This window comes from Polyodon spathula, chromosome 8 (genome assembly GCF_017654505.1).
Source record: "Polyodon spathula isolate WHYD16114869_AA chromosome 8, ASM1765450v1, whole genome shotgun sequence".
NCBI classification, from domain to species: domain Eukaryota; kingdom Metazoa; phylum Chordata; class Actinopteri; order Acipenseriformes; family Polyodontidae; genus Polyodon; species Polyodon spathula.
Window position 1 is genome coordinate 11230554 of NC_054541.1, and position 20055 is coordinate 11250608.

At 44.2% G+C, this 20055-nt stretch overlaps 1 protein-coding gene across 1 annotated transcript in view; it reads left to right on the forward strand.

Annotated features, from left to right (window-relative positions):
* Positions 1-19010, forward strand: part of LOC121319377 (uncharacterized protein KIAA1755-like) — a 30087-nt gene extending 11077 nt beyond the window's left edge. The window contains exons 3-23 of the mRNA XM_041256762.1: positions 724-2080; positions 3285-3473; positions 3987-4110; positions 4508-4601; positions 5232-5318; positions 5520-5636; positions 6078-6176; positions 6376-6524; positions 6924-7062; positions 7255-7377; positions 7642-7833; positions 8059-9026; positions 11831-12170; positions 12386-12610; positions 13198-13368; positions 13729-13906; positions 14303-14419; positions 14973-15236; positions 15621-15865; positions 17269-17333; positions 17797-19010. Of these exons, the coding sequence (XP_041112696.1) occupies positions 724-2080; positions 3285-3473; positions 3987-4110; positions 4508-4601; positions 5232-5318; positions 5520-5636; positions 6078-6176; positions 6376-6524; positions 6924-7062; positions 7255-7377; positions 7642-7833; positions 8059-9026; positions 11831-12170; positions 12386-12610; positions 13198-13368; positions 13729-13906; positions 14303-14419; positions 14973-15236; positions 15621-15865; positions 17269-17313 (5223 nt within the window). The 3' untranslated portion in view covers positions 17314-17333; positions 17797-19010. The remainder of the gene's footprint in view (positions 1-723; positions 2081-3284; positions 3474-3986; positions 4111-4507; positions 4602-5231; positions 5319-5519; positions 5637-6077; positions 6177-6375; positions 6525-6923; positions 7063-7254; positions 7378-7641; positions 7834-8058; positions 9027-11830; positions 12171-12385; positions 12611-13197; positions 13369-13728; positions 13907-14302; positions 14420-14972; positions 15237-15620; positions 15866-17268; positions 17334-17796) is intronic.
* Positions 19011-20055: the final 1045 nt, after the last annotated feature.

The window sequence follows — 20055 nt, forward strand, 5'->3', positions numbered from 1 at the left end:
TTTCAGAATAGCACCATTTGTAGTAAATAGTGAGCATGTCCCTCTTCAAAAAACCATTGCCTAAAAGTAAGACCTGTCTGGAGAAACCAGCCTGGAGCAGCTGCAGCCCCCCAGTGCAACCCCTTCTCCAGCACCATGTCTCCCTCTTCCTACCAACATCAAGGCGGGACAGTTGACAAAATACTAGCTCTGACTCCAACCAAGCAGCGAGGACAGGTATCCAAAAAGACACAACTGGTAAAGACACACTTGGGCATGTCCGGTTCCCTGGAACCTGCTGTTAATTTGTGGGGTTCTTGGACTGGAATCTTTAGAATGTTGTTTAATTAGGAATGTTGGAATGTCTGTCCCCTTCCCCAGGGTTCTAGGGTTTAACCATGGAATCCTAGTGTACAGTATAGGAAATATATCATCGCCAGTTCAACCAGATCCTTGTAGGCAGCCTGCAAGAACACAACGTCACTTTATACTTTCTGGTCCCAGAATGTATTGATTTAACCATTACTAGAAATGTTTTTAGCATCTTTGACCCTTGCCTTGTGTACTGACCTTATGAAAAATGCGCCTAAGGGCTGTCTGGCTGTTGAAGAATACAGAAGTAAGATCTGGTTATGGCCCCCACATATCCCTTTTCCCCATTGTAAATTCAAATGTGTTCTTGATTGAATTACTAGGAAGGTATTTCATTGAAGTAATGTTTGCCCCACTCCTGTACAACCACAGGCTCCCTACTCTGATGTGCTGTTCCGCTGCGAGGGCTGGCCCCTGTGTCTTCACAATCGAGTGGTGATCCAGCTAGCCTCTCTGAATGCCCTCCTCTTACGCCCAGGAGACTTCTACCTGCAAGTGAAGCCCTTCGGGGAGCAGTCGGCTCGCATTGTCCTCAAGAGCCTTCTAGAGGACCTGCAAGAGGTGGAGGAAATGCCCATCCCTGAGACCTCCTATCCCAGCATCTTCACCAGGGACTGGCTGGACGAGATCAACCAGGGGCGCCATGGGACTCCGCTGCACAACTGCCTTCTGTGCACGGATCAGGGAATTGTGAAAGTGCCCTGGGCTCAAGTGGCCACACCAGAGTTTATTGATAAACCTAAAGTCATGGCCAGCTTTCTGGCCACCCCAGAGCGGTCCGAGGCCCCTCAAGTCCCGGCCCGTTCCCCAAAAAATGAAACGTCCATGTCTGGGTTCTCTGTGGAAACCCGGATTCTTCCAGCCAAGGATGGCATAGCGGTCTCTTTGAGACTGATCGACGGAAACTGTGGGAGGTTAATCAAGGTGGACCAGACAAAGGCAACCAACAAGCCCATAGGTTGGGTATCACCAAGCACGTGGGACAGCCGGAACCAAGACTTGGAAGGGGATTACGTGGACCTGGTAGAGTTTTCTAAAGGTGGCCACCACCCTTCAGATAAAGCATTGTCAAAAACTAATAGGACAGTACAGGCTCCTCAGTGGAGTAAACAAGAGCTGCCTCCCTTCGAGCCAGTCCGGTCTCCTCCAGCAGTCTGTGGAGATCCTATACCATGTGGCAGGTCAATGAAGTTTGCTGTGGAGCCCTGCACCCCATGTTTAAGGAGGAAGATGGGCCAGGACTTGGAACTCCAGGAACTGAGATGTAGGTATCGGGAGTCCTACATGGCTGCACTTCAGAATCCCGTGAACTTTGAATCTGGAACCATGAAGGTCACAGCGGAGCAGTCTGACCACCTGAGTGGAAGTTCTTCTTCCGTATGTGACGGAGGTCCCCATCCAGAGCCTTCCCCCGGCTGCAAGAAGGTTTGTGAACGTCGGTCCTCCTGTGCTTCAGACAGTGTTGCTGCTGTTAGCTGGAGGGAGCCAGGGGAAAGACAATCCAAGAGGGGTGCTCACCCCCCTCCTCCCGCTTCTTCAGACAGGAAAATGCACACAGGATTAGGGACACCTAGTGCCTCCATAAAGTGTTCGAGAGGACAAAAAACATTGACAAATATAAGTGATGGGGTTTCAGTGGTTCCAGCCCTCCACGTAGTACAGTGTAAGAAAACAACATCGTTCGGATTAGTATCTCCAAAAGTGGACAGACATAAAATGGCCACAAGAGGTAACGCACAATTTGCTTTTTTGATTTTAAAAGCTGAGCAGAACTTAAAATGTGAGTCAGCAATTCTTTCTCCAAATGTGATATAATGATTATACTGTAGCATTTCCTACAGCCAGTGGTAAAATGGACAGAATTAAATGCAGATCTTAATATTCTCAATCGAATCGAAAACATTTTATAAGGACCTATGAGTAGATGGCTGTCTACTTGAATTTATTTGGTCAGCCTGTACGCCTCAGGGATAATCCAGGGCTGACATTTTTAGAGCATTTTACAGCAAGCATTTATATTTTGAGATTATTTATTCCAATCCAGGTGGATTCACTGATTCTTCAAAATTCTCTAATAAAATCCATCTGTGTGTATCCTGGCGGGGTTAGATTGATCAAATCAAGAGAACCTGCTATTAAAAAAAAATAATCAAGAGACCTGAAACTTCCACCCTTTTGCCATCAAAAAATAAAATCCACCACCTCCCACACTGCCATCTGCACCAGAATCACTGCGCTGGACCCTTTCCCTTTATATACACAAAGTGGAATCTCAATAGCATGGCCCTGTGATGTGTAGGAGTGATTTAAACGCTCCCTCAAAGAGCGTGTTTAGAAAGACCCCTCTGTGATCTGGACTACTTTAAAAAGAAAGGCTGATTGTTCAAGAGATTCTAGAAGCCTCCCTGGCTTTCTTTACCCAACCTCCAGCAGTAAAGGCTGCATTCAGTTCCAATAGCCGCTGAGCACTGGCAGGACCAAAAAAGAATTTACAGAGTCTATTGCCTGTTTACTGTGCATTCCTTTACTTTAGAGACTGTGCTGTTATTAGCGGTTTATATATATATATGCAGCCAAAAGAAAATGCAGTGGGTAACCTTTCCTCTGTGCTTGTGCCACTTGTAGGGTTAGTTGTGACTTCACCTTTTGCTTTTGCCTGTGTGATTTCTCTTCTGCAGTTTTATTCAGTCACAATATGTGTTTTCTGTCAGATTCCACAAAAGGTTTATTTTCTTTCTTTCTTCTTTTCTTGGTACAGTTCACACAATTGTTCTTTTGTTTTACATAGGCTGGATTCTCAGACAGGAAAATTATGTCATACTTTCATTCAAAAACTTGCCCCTAAGACAACGTTTATCAAATTGTCAGCCTACATTTGATAACTGATGAAACACAACACCTGTGGCTGCTTTCTTTCTTTCTTTCTTTCAAAGATGCCATTCCCACCAGCACAGCACAAGCAGACGCCTCCCTTACCAGGGCAGGCAGTGAAAAAGGCCCACAGGACTTGTCTGTAGACTGGCCGCGGACCACAGCGACCACAGTGACCAGGAGGGGGGCGCCAGCCACCTCTCGTGGGCCGTGCAGCCAGCTGCTTCACTCAGACATCATGTGTCTACCAGGTGCGGGAGATCTGGAAATTAAGCTGTATCACAGGCTTTATTGTGAAGTTTATGGAATTAAACTTTCATATTTACAAACCAGTCTAATTACAATCAAAGGAAGTACAATCAAAAATACATACTGTGGAGCTTGTTTTTTTCTCATGTGTATTACATCTTATGTAGGCCCACTTGTGCATTTTTTGGTGATTTTCAGGTAATTTTTCCTGCATCTATTTCTCAGTGAGCAACATCATTAACAACTTCAGCCTTCAGTTTGCCGTTTAGTATTCATAGACGTGGTACTTTATTAAAGGATATTTTTTAAAAATGGGGCTGACATTAAAACATGGACTCAAAATAGAAAAAAATGGCTTTAAAGTATTCTACTTTGGGCTTTATTTGTTTGTAAAATGTATAATGCTGTATGAATCCAGCCAGTCTTACCTGCCACAGCTGAGACTGGTTACTCGCCAGCACAGCGAATCCCTGAACTGTTCTGAGAAAGCAGTAATGGAGTCCTCCCCCTTGCAGGCAGCAGAGACAAGGCAGGGAGGGCAGTGGTTCAGGTGTGCAGCGATCACACAGCCTGGAGATCAGCAGCCACCACCAGCAACGAGCTCTCCAAACTCCTCCTCTACTTCCACTCCATTCCCAGGTACAGCTCATAGCAGCCACGCTCTGTATCGCGTGTGTACTGGATTAATCCACTTGGCTGCAGTTGTTTCAGTTATATCTCTATGCCACAAGGTGGCAGTAGAACCCTTAGAATTGAAAGGATCTGGCCAAGGTGTATCAGAGTTCAAAAGGGAAGAAAACGGCATCACTCCTTGTATGTGAAACAAACTAGAACACTTCTTGATTTTATTTTTTTATCTCTGCAGAAGGTTGGGTTCAATAATTTGTGAGTGTGATGAAGCTGGTTCTTTCAAAGAAAAATAATCATTTTGCTTATTGCCTGCCGGGTCTTGTCTTTGCTTGTTAAGCATTCTCATTTTAGGTGGTCATGTTATGTGTGCACAGCATGCGTAACTTTGTTTTCTGTGCATTTCCAGGAAAGATGTCAGAGATCTTGGAATGACCATTGTTGTAGATGCAACGAAGCAGCCCCCTCCTCCAGCTCTGTACAAAGCCTTGCTAATGGCACAGGTATGTAGGGCTTACCCCCTTCAAAACAGAGCCAGGGACATGGAGCTGGGAACTGTATGCATGCTTTTCCAACAGGCCTCTAAAACAGGGGTCTCCAACCCTGGTCCTGGAGAGCACCTATCCAGCAGGTTTTATAAATGTCTTTACATCATCAGTGGCTAAAGATCTGGAACACATGTTAATCTTGACTAATTAAGCCAATAATTGAGCCTGCAATTGAGAGATTGGTTGAAACAAAAACCAGCAGCCACAGTAGCTCTCCGGGACCAGGGTTAGAGACCCTGCTGTAAAACAACAGCGCTAAATAAAATAATTAGCGAACTACACTTTCTGACCACACGGGAGCAGTATTGAAGCACATTGGCGAGGGAAAGGTATATAAAGAAGTTTGGTAGCACTGTTAAAGTCTATTGTAATATTTGTGAATTTCTTTAATTGTTTATATCATAAATTGGTACTAGAAAAAAAAGCAGCTGTCGAGCTTTTATCCAGTTTCAGCCAATTCCGAACTTTCAGTTGTGGGCATGCAAAAGAAATGAGCTGAATAAACAGTAGATACATTAGTTGTGTGAAAAGAACGTCTAAGTATGTGGACTGCGTGTTAAGTACTGTATTGTCCTGTCGTCACAGGAGCAGGTCCCTCGCATGCTTCACTGTGTCCTGGTGCTGGTGGACAAGGAGAGCGGCATTCGACTGGAGAGACAACCAGGCCTCCCCGTGAGTACATCCACAACAAGAAAGTTACATATTTTCAACGTTTTTGCAAAGTCTTTAAAATGTCACAATTTAGTATTTTAACTATATAATGGCTGTTTAATTAATGTAATGAGGAGACTGATCTCAGTGCCGTAACTATCCATGCCGTTTTCTAATATTATAGCAGACTCCTCAGACATGTCTTCTTTGCGCTTCTGTCAGGTGGAGGTGCTGACCTCGCTAAAGGCTCTACACAAGTTCATTGATGGGAGCCAACTGACAGCAGAACTGGGTGGGTCTCTTCCATACAGCCACAGTGACTGGCTCCAGCTCCAGCAGGTCTGTATCCCTTCAGCGGTTCACTGGGACGACGCAGACTACTCGCCACTGGAGGGCAGGATTGGGAGAATCGGTGGGGGCTGTGTATGAGGAAGCTAGGCTGGAGAGAGAGGAGGTGGTAGGAGCTTTTAGAAAAGATACTATGCAGCAATTGTTACTAGGATAACTAAAGGGGCCCAGTGGAATCACGAAAAATAGAACCTTTTCTCCCTTTTAATTTGGAGATAATCGGAAAATCTAAATACCAATTTACACCGTCAATTATACAGTCGTAATCCTAGCTTTTCAGTAATAGTCTCATGATGGAGGAGGTGCCTCAGTCTTGGCCATTTTACAATATCTGTAAGGAAATTGCTCTTTAAATCACATAAGCTCTTGCATGTACAGCAGTTGAACCACAGAGTCTGCTGCTAATATATCCTGCACATGTTTGCATTCCAGAAGTTGGATCCCTTCTTCTCAGACCTACGAGAGGCCTCCAGTTTGCTGCACAAAGCCATCCGAACGTTTGAGAGCAACAAACGCCTTGACACTGTTCAGGTATGTGGTTTCTGACTTCATTACTTATTGCTAAAAGGGTTTTAATAATACATTCGGGATCACAATGTGTTTTGGGTGGATAAAACAAAACAAATTCCTCTTTAATTTTCTCTGGATCTCGACTATATTGTCTTAAACACCTTTTTTCTATATGCAACCTTTGTATTTGCTCACTGACTCCAATGCTAATTGTCAAAAGGAAGTCCAGCTGTGCATTCAGGAGCAGAAGACCATGATGATGTCAGTCCTGCAGGATGCACGATTGGTTGGCCTGCAGCGGGAGGGCGGAGCTATGCTTGCCAGGCTGAAGAAGGAGGAGTCTCGATTAGTTTACTCCGAGGATTACCGGTGAGAGAGAGTGGATCACAATGCTTATAGGGCTGGGAATCTTTGGCTAAAGGACTTCATACAAGTATCAATCAACTTCCACTGTTCTATTATGGGAAGCTGGCAAGTAGGGGTCTAACTAGAAATGGGTCTTCCTCTGTCCAGTACAGAAAGCATGATGCACCTGAACACAGAATAAAGTAGCACAGATGAGATGGCCACCCTACAGTGTTGTACCTTCAGTACTCTTCAGTGAAAATGTTATAAAAATTACAAATTCAACTGGGCAACCTTAGAGCATGGCTGGGCAGATTGGGCCCTTCCAGCGCTGGTTTTTAGTTTTGTTATTTAAGGAAGAGTTTTCTGGTATCCCAATTAAGGATTATGCAATTATTGTCCTGTCCTGTGGTCTGTCCCTAGGGATGCGATGGACTCGGTGACCATGTTGTATAACCAGCTGGAGGAGAGGGTTCACATGCTTGTGATGAAATCCAACAAGGGTCTGCAGCACCTCGACTTTCTGCTCAAACTCCGGGAGTTGGAGGGAAGGTTTAAAAAGGTAACACCTGTTCTGTTACCGACGGCAACACATTGTACGCACTTTATTTTGATGATGCCTTTGTATTAAAGTCAGGAGTTTTATTACTGAATCAAACACACATTTATTTTATTTTCAAGTCATAGTTTGATATTTCTACATTAGCATTACGGACTAACTGTTGACCTGCTGTCCGTGTTCTCTTGCCTGCAGATCAGAGAGTGGTTCGATGTGGAGGGGGAGAAGCGACTGCTGGAGGCCGATTCAGTGGAGGATTCCCTGGAGAAAGTGGAGCAGACGCTGCACCACATTAACCAGTTCCTCGACCAGGCCACAGTAAGTTGTGAGGGGCCCCTGTGACTGGAGTCTGAATCAGCAGTGGCCCTGTGTTTCTGATGGCGATGTATGTACAAGATGCTGTCTGTACTCCAGCCACAGACTTAAGCCACTGATAGCTGAGTAGAGACGATTGTATTGATATAGACGTCCATGAACTTAGTCTGTGGTGGTAAACTTTCAAAAAAGGCTGATTACCTCTGAGCTACTAAGAGAGAGGGTGCATATTGACGTTTAACACTGACCTGTTTTGATCTTGTTAAGGAGCAGCAACACAAGGCTATGGCACTGGTGACTGAGGCAGAGAAAGTTCAGGGCTCTTCCTATCCTGAGGCCGAAGTCTTCACGATGATGGTGTTCACCTTCAAATCACGACTGGCAGACTTTCTGATGAGGGCAAAGGAGTGCCGGGCTCAGCTTGAGACCATGGTGAACCTGTACCACTTCTGTGAGAAGGTGGGTGGATTTGACAGAACGGCTTTTAAACACCAGAGGTCATATTTTTAAATTAAGACTTCTAATTTGGAACAGCTAAGAACTGGGTACTAGAGTGAAAGTTGTGTTGCAAATTTCTTATGGACGTTTTGGAGTATTTTTATATTGCAGCAGATGTTTAATAAAATACATCAAAATGACAACTTAAAACTGATTGGTATACTTGTCGTCTTTTTGTTTTTCCAGGCTACACAGCTTGCCAAAGACTGTAGACAGTATCTGGAAAAAGTAAATCCATGCAACAGCTCAGCAACCAGCCTAGAAAGCTTAAAGATCCTTGGAAAGTACTGTCTGGACTTCACTGCCTTCTCAGCAGAGGAGTTCCAGCAAGTGAAGGTTCAGGCTTACACCCCTAAAGGTTCCAGGGGGATGCGGATTTGGAATGTTGCCTGGCTCAAGTGCCAGGAAGTCAGGCAGCAACTTGAGGAAAGGCTGCAGGATATACAGAAGGCTCAGTGGCCTATGGTAGCTTCATCTGAGGCTAAGAGGACAGTGCCTGCAAGCTCGGCACTATTATCACCCACTACCAGTGAAGACCCTGAGAACTTAAGACCTATACAACACCAGCACCCAGTCAAAACTCCCAAATCTCTGCCTGAAAGAAGGAAATACCAACACAGTGAAAATGATTACACAAATGTAACTTGCTTCAAGTTAAAATTGAAGCCAGACAACAAAGACTCAAAGGGCCCTAACCTGAAAAAAGAGGCTGCCCATCAAGTATCCAGCAAGGCAGAAGAAGCGGCAACTCCAAAGAGCTCCGGGGAAGCCAGCAAAGGCCTGGATTTCGCATGTGTGTCCTCCACAACCTGCAAGTGGTTTTCATGGCAGCAGGGCCTGGGTAGGTCCCTCGGTGAGGAGTCCAGCACGTCTTGCTCCCTGTCCTCCCATTCGGACCCCCTGGCCTCTCCTTCCTTTCGAATACGAGATCATCCCTCGAGGAAGATCCTGGAGGCTGCTCAGCAGTTCCAGATATCTCGACATGGCAGCTTCTGCTCTGAACACTCATGTTCAGGGCCCACGGGCAACTACACTGATGACCTGACCAGAGTGTCCTCACTGCCAGCTGCCAGTCCCAGGATTGCCCAGGCACTGGGAACAGCAGGGGATCCAGGGCCCAAGGAAGAACCAGGGGAGAACTCCGGGAACTTTTGGTTAGTATCCTTACTATGTGCACCAAAGTTAAAGAGCATTTATAAATAACACTGTGCCATTCGGCAGTGGCCCAAAGTAATTAACCATCTAGCAATTGAAATTCGTTACCCATAACTATTTTGTTTGCATTACCATAGCCATGATTGGAATCTGTGGATTAAATTGCTCACATGCTTCTGGTGAATGCATTGAATAACCCTGTATATTGCTATTAGCAGAAAGATCTTACATTTTGACTAGATTTTCAAGAAATCTCATTAAATGAAATACCATAATACAACCGTGTGGCAGGCTGGCGAGTAGATAGAGGCCCAGAGACAGTCTGCAGTTCAAAAAAAATACTAATGTTATTATAAATAACACAAAATAAAAGTGCACAATGGCAAAATAAAGGGATTTAAACAGAAACAAAAACCCAATACAAAAACAAACTTACAAAAACAAGATTTCCAGGCTGGGCAATGCCTTCACTGGATTCAAATTTACCAAACCAAAACCAACAAACACCAACCTGCTTCCTCAGCTCCCTACTCCCAAATGAGAAGCAGAGGCCTCCTTTTATGTCAGGTGGCTGGGCGCTGATTGATCGTTAATTAACCTAATCAACTAATCAACCCCAGCCACCTGAACACAATGAACCCAGGCAGGTAGGGGAAATTTAACCCCATCCCTGCCAATTTCTAAAGGGCAGAGCTGTGCTCTGCCACACACCTCCCCCCATGTACAACGTACACCGGCCGCAATCGGCCAACACCAACCTTCCCCCCACCCCCCCCAAGAGTCCAATTATGTCCCTTGGGTGGGCTGTTTTGGTGGGTGGTGGTGGGCAGGGTTGATGTCGGAGCCCCCAAGCCTTCTTTTGTTGAGGGGGCCCCGAATCTCCAAGGTAGTATGGCGACGGCGGCCCGGCTCCCTCTAGTGGAGAAGGCGGCAGCGGACCCTCAGGAGGCCAAAAAAACAAAAAGTAGACACCAGCAGCCCCAGGCGATGCGGAGCAGCAGGCAACCCCAGGTGATTCGGAGCAGCAGGCAACCCCAGGCGATCCAAATACGTCACCCCTGAGCAGAGCGGGCGTGGCATCCCTAAGCGGTGCAAGGCAGGCGTCCTTGGGCCATAGCTCCTCCCCTCTGGGCTCTGACAGCGGCGGCTCCTCCCTCTCGGGCTCTGGGGACAGCAGCTCCTCCCTCTCGGGCTCTGGGGACGCCGGCTCCTCCCTCTCGGGCTCTGGGGATGGCGGCTCCTTCCCTCTCGGGCTCTGGGGATGGCGGCTCCTCCCTCTCGGGCTCTGGGGGACGGCGGCAGCTCCCCCTCCCTCTCTGGCTCTGGGGCGACGGCAGCTCCTCCTCCCTCTCTGGCTCTCGGGAAGGCGGCTCACCCCTCTCTGGCTCTCGGGAAGGCGGCTCACCCCTCTCTGGCTCTCGGGAAGGCGGCTCACCCCTCTCTGGCTCTCGGGAAGGTGGCTCACCCCTCTCTGGCTCTCGGGAAGGCGGCTCACCCCTCCCTGGCTCTCGGGAAAGCGGCTCACCCCTCTTTATTGGAGTGACCGGGGCATCTCCCATGTCTACCGCCAGGTAATTAACCACCATGAGGGCAATCTCTGGGAAGGACGTCGGGTGGTGTTGTTCCTCCCACTGTTCCCACCTCTCCCCATCTCGACGCCACAGCGTGTTGATAACTATGGGGAGATCGTGGACGAGGTCTGCCTCAGGGTGCATCAACCAGTCCCAGATCTCCTGGGACGGTGGTGAAGGTGGTGGTGCTGGAGGTAGTGGGGTGGCCCCTGATGCCCGGGGTGAACACTGCACCTCTTCCTGGGCCTGGTTGTAGGGGCATCCTGCCCAGTTGTGGCCGTCCTCCTCACACCGGCCACACCAGTTTGCCAGTGGCACATCTGGGCAGGACTGCCAATGATGGTCCTCCTTCCCGCACCAGGAACACCAGGTGAAGAGGCTGGCCGGGTCCTCCAGCAGTGGCTGCAGCAGCTTACATTTCTTCAGCTGCTGCTTGTCCTGCCTTTGCCGCTGTCTGCTCTTCTTTCCCATGTTTTAAAAAATAAATAAATAAATAAAAAAATTCCCCAAAATTCCACAAAACAACAAAAAAATACTGCTCTGAGCCTCTAGGTGGCGCTATCCCACTTCTTTCACCAAACGTGGCAGGCTGGTGAGTGGATAGAGGCCCAGAGACAGTCTGCAGTTCAAAAAAAATACTAATTTTATTATAAATAACACAAAATAAAAGTGCACAATGGCAAAATAAAAGGATTTAAACACAAACAAAAACCCAATACAAAAACAAACTTACAAAAACAAGGTTTCCAGGCTGGGCAATGCAATTGCCAGTGTGTCGGTCCCACAGCAGACCAAGAAATATTGGTCCGGGACCTGACTCTGAGGTTAATGATAGCCCTGGGCAGTGCATTCTCCAGGATTTGCAATCTTCACAAGTTCTCCCCCATGCTTTGAGAGCCAGGAATTCACTTTTAGTCCCTGTGACATTAATCCAAAGGTTTCAGTTGCTCTGCTTTCCGTTTGTGGAGCTAGACATTAGAAATGTCAAAACATTATTAATATTATACAATATTTTATATCCAATGCCAACTTGTTTGAGGTGTTTTTGTTTACATCTAGACCTAATCTCAGACTTTTACATTTAAAAATGACATAATAACGCTATAATTCATAGATTGTGCAGTGAATCAGTGTCTGAGTTGGGATTTCAATTCAGAAACCCCTGGCTTGTGTTCCTTGTCTCCTAACTGCTAGTCCACAGTGGTTGACTGGTGCTGACTGTGCATTTGCAGGAAGCTGCAGTGCATCATGGAGGAGTTGCTGCTGACAGAGAGAGACTATGTGTGCTCGCTGGGATACATCATCACACACTACTTCCCGGAGATGGAGCGCCTGGACCTGCCGCAGGACCTGCGGGGCCAGCGAGGACTCATCTTCGGCAACCTGGAGAAGCTGTATGACTTCCACCGGCACTTCTTCCTCAAGGAGCTGGAGGGCAGCCTCAAAGAGCCTCTGCGGGTGGGCCGATGCTTCCTCCGACAGAAAGAAAGCTTTGGTCTTTATGCATTGTACAGCAAAAACAAACCACGGTCTGACACCCTGCTGATAAACTATGCTCACGACTTCTTTAAGGTAATCAGAACTATAAGGTGTAAAGTATATATCTAGATTCGTTTGTCTACATGCTGTAGTAATAGTAATGGGTCATAGTCACAGGAATTTCATTTAGGAAGTTTGTATAAGTGATTTTCTTGCAAGACACTGAAACTTTAGAACTCTTTTGCCATGCAAAATGAAGTGTGTGTGTGACCTGTGGTGTGCTTGTGTTTCTTCTTTACTGAGTGCAGAACAAGCAGCTGGAGCTGGGAGACAAGATGGACCTGTTGTCGTACCTGCTGAAGCCGGTGCAGAGAATCAGCAAATATAACCTTCTGCTGCAGGACATGGTGAAGGAGTGCGGGCCGGGGCGGGGCTGGGAGAGAGCCGAGCTGCAGGCCGCCCTCGAGGTCGTCCGCTTCCAGCTGCGCCATGGCAACGACCTGCTCGCCATGGACGACATCCACAACTGCGACGTAAGAACAGCCGCCTGTAACCAACTCCAGAACTGCAGGATATGTGAAGAACTGGATTACATGGGGGGCTGTCCTTTTAAACCAGGGCCCTTGCTTAGGCAATGTCATTTAAAGACCAGATGTTTCATCAGCCATCAGTAGTGACAAGTATTGGCAGACATGGATCAACATCTGGAGCCATTTATCCACATAACTGATTTGAGTTATTGTTATCCTGTTATCAGACAGCTGCTCCTTGCAACTGCCTCGGTAGTAATACTAGCTTGCTTAGGGGGTACTACATGTACCAGTTGACTAGGACCACACTGCTGGCTTTCCCACCTTTTGTCTGTGCAGCATTGCCCACACCATCTGTTAACCACTAACTGTCTGGTCAGTCAGTTTGGTAAAGGTAATCCTCGATTGGAACCAGCTCTCTATTTTAGATATTTTGGAATTTCTAATGGAAGATTCCAATTGCACTGATTAAAAGGCACTAGCCAAAACATTTGTCTACTTGACTTCTTTTTTCTTAGATTTGATTGTTTCTACAAAATGTTAGAGATTTGTTTGTGGGATCCTGAACGTTGCCCTGTATCTCTCCGCAGGTGAATATGAAGGAGCAGGGCCAGCTCATCCGACAGGACGAATTCCTCGTGTCCTACAGGAAGAAGAAGTGTTTCCGTCATATCTTCCTGTTCCAGGATCTGATCCTCTTCAGCAAAACCAAAAGGACAGAAGTGGGAAACGACATATACCTCTACAAACAGTCCTTCAAGGTACAGCTGAATGATATCTTGCATTGTAAGACACGGTATATACAGTATATATTGATCGTACCAGCGGTGGACAGTCCCAGGGCATTGCTATCGCTGGTCTGGAGATAGGACTCCTTTTGAGTATCCATTTGAGCCAGTAAAGGTTTTATAAAATACAAACTCCCATACAAAAGTTTAAGTTTAAAATATGACTCAGATGCGGTAAGCGTATCCAATTCAATTTCCTGTGGGTAGAATACATTTCTCTCTATAAATGTATCCATTTATAGGTAAGGACTTGGCGTGGTATATACTGGTGCAGATTTATTATTGATAATTTACGGTAATCAATTAAGGAGAAGATTTTTTTTTTTTTTCCAGACCTCTGATATTGGGATTACCCACAATGCTGGAGACAGCGGGCTGTGCTTTGAGATCTGGTTCAGGCGGAGGAAATCCCAGGACACCTACACCTTCCAGGCAGCCTCAGCCGAGGTGAAGGACGCCTGGACCAAGGATCTGGAGAGGATCCTGTGGGAACAAGCCCTCCGCAACAGAGGCGAGTGCTCTGGCCTAGATCTGCCATAAAATAAAGCCTGTCCTACAATAATGAACTGTTCGTCACAATCTGGTTTTGATTAAATGTTGCCCACTAGCTACACATCTGGGTTAGGTTTGAAAAATCTTTTCCGCATGTTATAACATTTTATTTATTTTAACGCTACTTTCTAGATACTTTTAATGTTCAACAAAATTCACATGCCACAGGTATTATGCTATTGGTGCCATATAATTACCAAATAAAATATGCCAAGAATGCCAAGCCTCTCTGCCCTGTAAACAGTGCTGGGTAAGCACAGTTTGCAATATGAAACCTGATTGTAAAGGTTAACCTTTAGCAATGCAGACTGGAGTTTTATTCTGTTGTCATTTCCTGTCCACCTTTCTCCTACAGAAATCCGGATGCAGGAGAGGGTGTTCATGGGAATCGGCAGTAAACCCTTTATGGACATCAAACACAGCGAGGCAGCCATCAGTGACAGGGCTATCAACTGCATCCCGGCAGGAAAAGGTACAGTGCCACCCACTGGCCTGGATGACTACCCTAGTTATTCCAATGAAAAGCGAGTGCTAAAGTAAACGATAATACATTGTCTGTACCTCGCTAGAGGTAGCACTTTAGATGACGGGACATTATCTTGTAATATTGCTCTTGCATGATACCAAGTGTGTAATTACATGAAAATGGCCTGCTCCATGCTGTTATCATTTAAGCAACAACATGTTGTTCAAGGCTACTTCAATGTAATTGCACAGTAGTTACCGTGTTACAGCAGGAATTGCTGGTAATTACCTAGTTAATAGAATTGTAATCACACAACTGTTCATGACCTGTAATATCTTTAGCCTATCTTTTGATCTTTTAATTGATTCAGTTTGATTCAACTGATAACTCTGAACTGGTTAAAGAAACATTTGTAAATAAATCCGTCTATCTGCAAATTCCATAATACATGTCAAATAATTATAAACCCATTTATTTTGTGTCACATTGTTTACACTGTTTAAAGGAATTGGACGGTGCTGAAACAAAACTAGTTTTCTCATTGCATTTTTCTTTCTAGAATGTAAAACACTGCCCCCTGCCATTCTCCCTGCCTCGTACGAACACCTTCTCTCTCAGAGACCAAACTCTATTGGTTCAGGAAGCAGCGCTTCATCTTCTGGCAGCCACTCTTCATCCTCCTCGGGACGAGGGTCCCTCCCTCCCCACGGTTATTGCTATAGCCAATCCCGGCAAGGCGAAGCGAGACTGGGCTGCTACAGAGCGCCGGGCGGATTGGAGGAGGATGAGTTGGACAATGAGGCTGAGACCCTCCATCTCTTGTGTAAGAACCTGTGCCTGCCCTTACCATGGTTCTGTGCCAGCATTACTTATAATCTTTCATGGTAAACTAGGCTCCCTTGAGGAAACAGCTTGTAGTTGTTTAGTTCAGGACTAAAAACCATCATTGCTTTTTTTGCAAGTTTGCAGTTCTGGAGATCTGTGGGTTTATTACTGTTTATTCTCAATGTTTAAACATATTCAAGCTTTGTTAATCTAAGAGAGTGTTTAAAATGTCTAAAATAACAGTCCTTTCTAAAAAGCCCTTAATGTTATCTGAATAGGGCCCACTGTTTATTATGTTGGTCACAAGGCAAAAGCAGATATCCAAACCCCCATGAAATAAACTCCAGTCTCCTGTACTGTGACCCTCTTTTTTGGTTCGCAGTGGACAGCTCTGAGTCCTCTGGCGAGAGCATCAGTGGGTTCAGCAGCTCGGATCACAGCTGCCTCTCCATAGTTGGAGGAGAGGCAGAAGAGACCACCTCCGTCTCCTCCTTGTGCTCCAAACCAAGCCCCTCCCCCGAACCCCAACATGACTTCATCAGACGAGCCCCTCCCCTGCACTACAAACCCAGGTCCTCCCTTGCCACAACTCCAGGGACAAAAACAGCGGCACAGCACGTTGGGAAGGTGAACTACTGCAGCAACGATAACAGCAGCAGCATTGCTTGTATCTGAATATATCTGTAATAGGGGATACAGCATTGCTTGTATCCCCTATTGAATTGGCAGCCATTTCAATGGCATGTGGGAAAAAAAAAGTCTTGAAGCGAGGAATTTGTTATTTGCTCTTTTTTTTAAATATGGCAATACCAAGTCATACAAATCCTTGAATTTGGACCTCTGATCAGTTCTAATGTTATAGACTGCAAGTGACATTAAAGATACTGATTGAAAACCTAGCTGCCGATTCCTGTACCAACAAAGAAAGCACATATCTGTTTTAAGACAGACCCAGCTTCCACTTGGCTAGAGCCCAGGTGATTCTGGCATGCAGAATTTAAATGGCTTGCTGTATTGCTACATGCCTCATCCTCTTTAGCAAAAGAGAGTCATACACTTTCGTGCCTAGATCCTATTAAATGCGTAGTACTGGATTGTATAAACCAGACATTTCTCTTTGTCTCCTGCTTTTTGCATCCAAAATGTCACCAAGCTAAAGGGAATGGAAAAATTAAAAGCTTGGATCTAATTGGAAGACGAGATCTCAAAGCAGCATTTGTAATCCCAATAAAGAGTCCTGATTTGAAGTGAAATACATTTTTAAATACACTTCATTACCTCTTTAATTTCAGCTATGTTTGCCTAACCCATACTTTATTTTCTTTTGTAAAACTAATTAAACAAATTAAAAAAAAACAAAAAAACAAAAGCATTTGCCTGTCTATGCACTGAACCAATAAAAATTGTAAACTTGGTTGCTTTTCTGGAAGGAGAATCTGCCCATAACCAATACGTCATCAGCAAGGCCTCCATCCTCCCCAGTCACCACCTTGCAGCATGTCTCATCCCGGGGGGAGGTGGATCATAGCTACATCCTATCTGTGGCACTGGTATGCATGTATCTGTTCATTTATTTCCAGCCGGCCTGGCGCAGGTAGCCGTCGGGCACCGCGGACGAGACCTCCGGCCAAATTTAACTCTCTCGGGCCCTGAGTGCCCTTTACAGTCATAAACCATCTTCAACTGCAATCGTTATCATCCTCATTCATTCCCATTCATTTAAGAGGATTCTCCGTGTTGAAATTAGACAAAACGTTTTGAACCGTACTATGTAGGTGAAAATTCAATGTCTGTTCACATTCTCACCCAGTTACTAAATGTTATAGTCTGGTACAGGTTACAATCAGTAATCCAAACAAATCACTAATATGAAGAGGGTTCTGTCCCAAATGTTTTGGATTAACGAGAATCTAGTGTACTAGAAAGTCACCTCCATTATGCATTGCCAGTGTGACGTCTCAGGAAGCCATTTTGCCTTGGTGCATTACTGCTGTCTGGTAAACTTTACAATAGTGTGTTTTTCATTGCAGAACAAGCCTGACGGTGCTCTGAGTGGCCGCTCCACAGAGGTGTGACAGGAGCAGTGCAAAGAGAGGTACTGAATCTGAAATTGCGGAAGACCACATTCAGAATTGGTTGTACATGCCAATAAATATGCCAAGTTAGTGTAATAAAAGTAGTTTAGAGAGAGGCAGTTTGCAGTTTTTTACGGATGTAGTTTGTTTACATATCTACAACCTAAAGTAAACGTTCCCTGTCTGAAAGACCTGTTTTAGGCAATAATACCAAACACTGTTTTGTAGCTGCTTCTGTTAATTTCTTGATAATAAATTGATATTATAATACCTGAAACCCTAAAAACAATTCTGTTAAACAAAGCTTTTAAAAACCTTTTGTTTTCTACACCTAATAGGTTCATTTCACCTCACACCTTTTCTCCTTGGGATTAATTGATATAAGTGTGTCCTATGGTCCTGGCCGGTTTTATATATATATATATATTTTAAAGCTTAACCTTGCTCGCTGTGCTTCCTAACAGTTTGCCATTCTAACCCTAGGGCAGAACTGCAGACAACAACACTGGGTGAAGAATCTGGAGGGGGAAGACACAGAAAACAAGAGGCTACATTTCTGCAGTAATCTGACATAGACATATACTGTATACCGTACACACATACCTAAAAGAGAGTTCCTTAATGTGCACTGAGTCTCTTTGTACTGTATGCTGCATTTGTTTTCATGTCCGTGGCACTTGTTTAGAATTATTTGGAGGGCATCAGGGTCAATGTCTTTAACCCACCAATAGCAGGTTAGAAACTTGCTTTCCCTCCAGAAGATATTTACTGTACCTGAAGGATGGGTGAGTGAGCAGAGCAGCTAAATCCTGAGCTGCCGTCTGCTTACTCCACAGTCAGATTAAACCATGCTAGTGCTTAAAGGCTCCAGTGCAAAGTTTACTCAACTTTATAATGTGGATTTAAAATAAAATAAAAGTGAAATGTGTTTCAATACTAAAAAAAAAAAAAAAAAAAAAAAAAAAAATGCATTCTTCAGTCAGGTATTATGATAATCTGAAACGAATGCTTCTTCTGGACCATACTCTTACATTCAAATTTATCATGGAAATAGTGTTCATTTCCTTTTGGAAAAGTGTAACTGTTGCATGGTAAAAATAAATAATGACTTTCACATCTTTCACAGCGTTTCTTTGTATAGAGAGAGTGTTGGGCACAGTTGCATACATTCTAGCAATTAGAATTAGGAACCACTACTATATTTTTCAGTATTTTTGTGGGATACCACTATAATCAAGCGTTACAGTAAGTATTTGGTTACAGTGGATAAACAGTATACAGACATGAACCCTATTCTATTACTGTGGGTAAACCCAGTCTTGCACATCTTTGAGCCATTCTTTGCGTAACAAATTCCACCTTGTCTAAACTTGTGGTTAATCATTTCAAAAGAGCTGTGGTTTTTTTTTTTTGCATGGTATCGCATAGTAATGGATTTGTTATTCTAGATTTGTGTTTTTAGCTCTGATTCCTAGCAGTTTACAGGTTAGGGATCAGAGCTTGGGCGTAGTGAGAATTTGGGCCAGTGTTTTCCCTATACTATGTATTTCTGAAACAGAATTTCTGTTTCAGAAAGTTATTGTTTTTCTTTTTTTTATCATTGCATTTGTACTTTTATCAAGTGTTAGAAAACCCTGCTTTTGATTTAAACAGAAAGTTTAAAAAAATGTCAATAAAAAATAATAATTTTAAATAAATCACAAATGACTCACCTATCTCTTTTATGTTCTAAAGCCTTTCCATTAAGACCACATTTGGGACCAGGAAAAAAGGGTAGTGTTTTTATGTTATTATTAAAACCAGAAATACTTTAAAGTTTTTAGTGGATCAGTTGCTTCTTAAGGCAGATTTTACTGATACATGTTGTTATTAAACCCGAACCCACTCATTTATATTGATTACAAAAGGGTCGTCCAAACACTGCTGTTCTTGAAAATCAACCAAAAAAAAAAAAAGCATGAACTGAAACAAGTAAACCGCATTTCAAACTAAAACATTTTTCAAAAACCCTCTCTTTTATAATACTCATCTCTTTCATTGAAGGGAACTAATGAAATTGACCGCTATCACAACATGGCTGAAAGGAATTATCAATTGATGCCCTTCCTAACCCTTGGGGGTGATACAAATGCAACAGATGCATTATTTCCCTGGTTATTCAAAGCTAATGCTATTACTTGAGGACAGTTCAATAAAAAAACATTGTGTGTGTGTGTGTGTGTGTGTGTGTGTGTGTGTGTGTGTGTGTGTGTGTGTGTGTTTAATAGACCAACACTAAGTCAATCTGAAAAAAAAAAACTTTATAGCAAATTGCTGATCAGCAGGTCTAAGAATTGTCTAACATACAGGGAATCTGTAGATAAACATGTTTAAAATACAGCCACTGTTGGCAGTGCTTTAATACTTACAGTTTCTTTCTTTCTGACAGTATTGCAGCAAGTGAATGACTAGGGAAAAGGAAGAAAAAACTACCAGGTCTTCAGCAATGTCACCACATTGTAACTGACTTGTTAATTATTTTCTCTTTTCTCAAATGGTCAATCGGGTAACAAAGTTCTTCTGGGCCCAATTTTTGTTTTATACATCACTGATATTACGGTTTAAATAAATTTGATTACAGACTAATGTACTGTAAAGGGGCGACACGCAGACAAATGATGACAGGCTTTTCTTTAAGCAACTCCTTTTTGTGTGCATTAGGAAAGTATGCAGATTGTATATGCATCATTTGGTTACAACAAA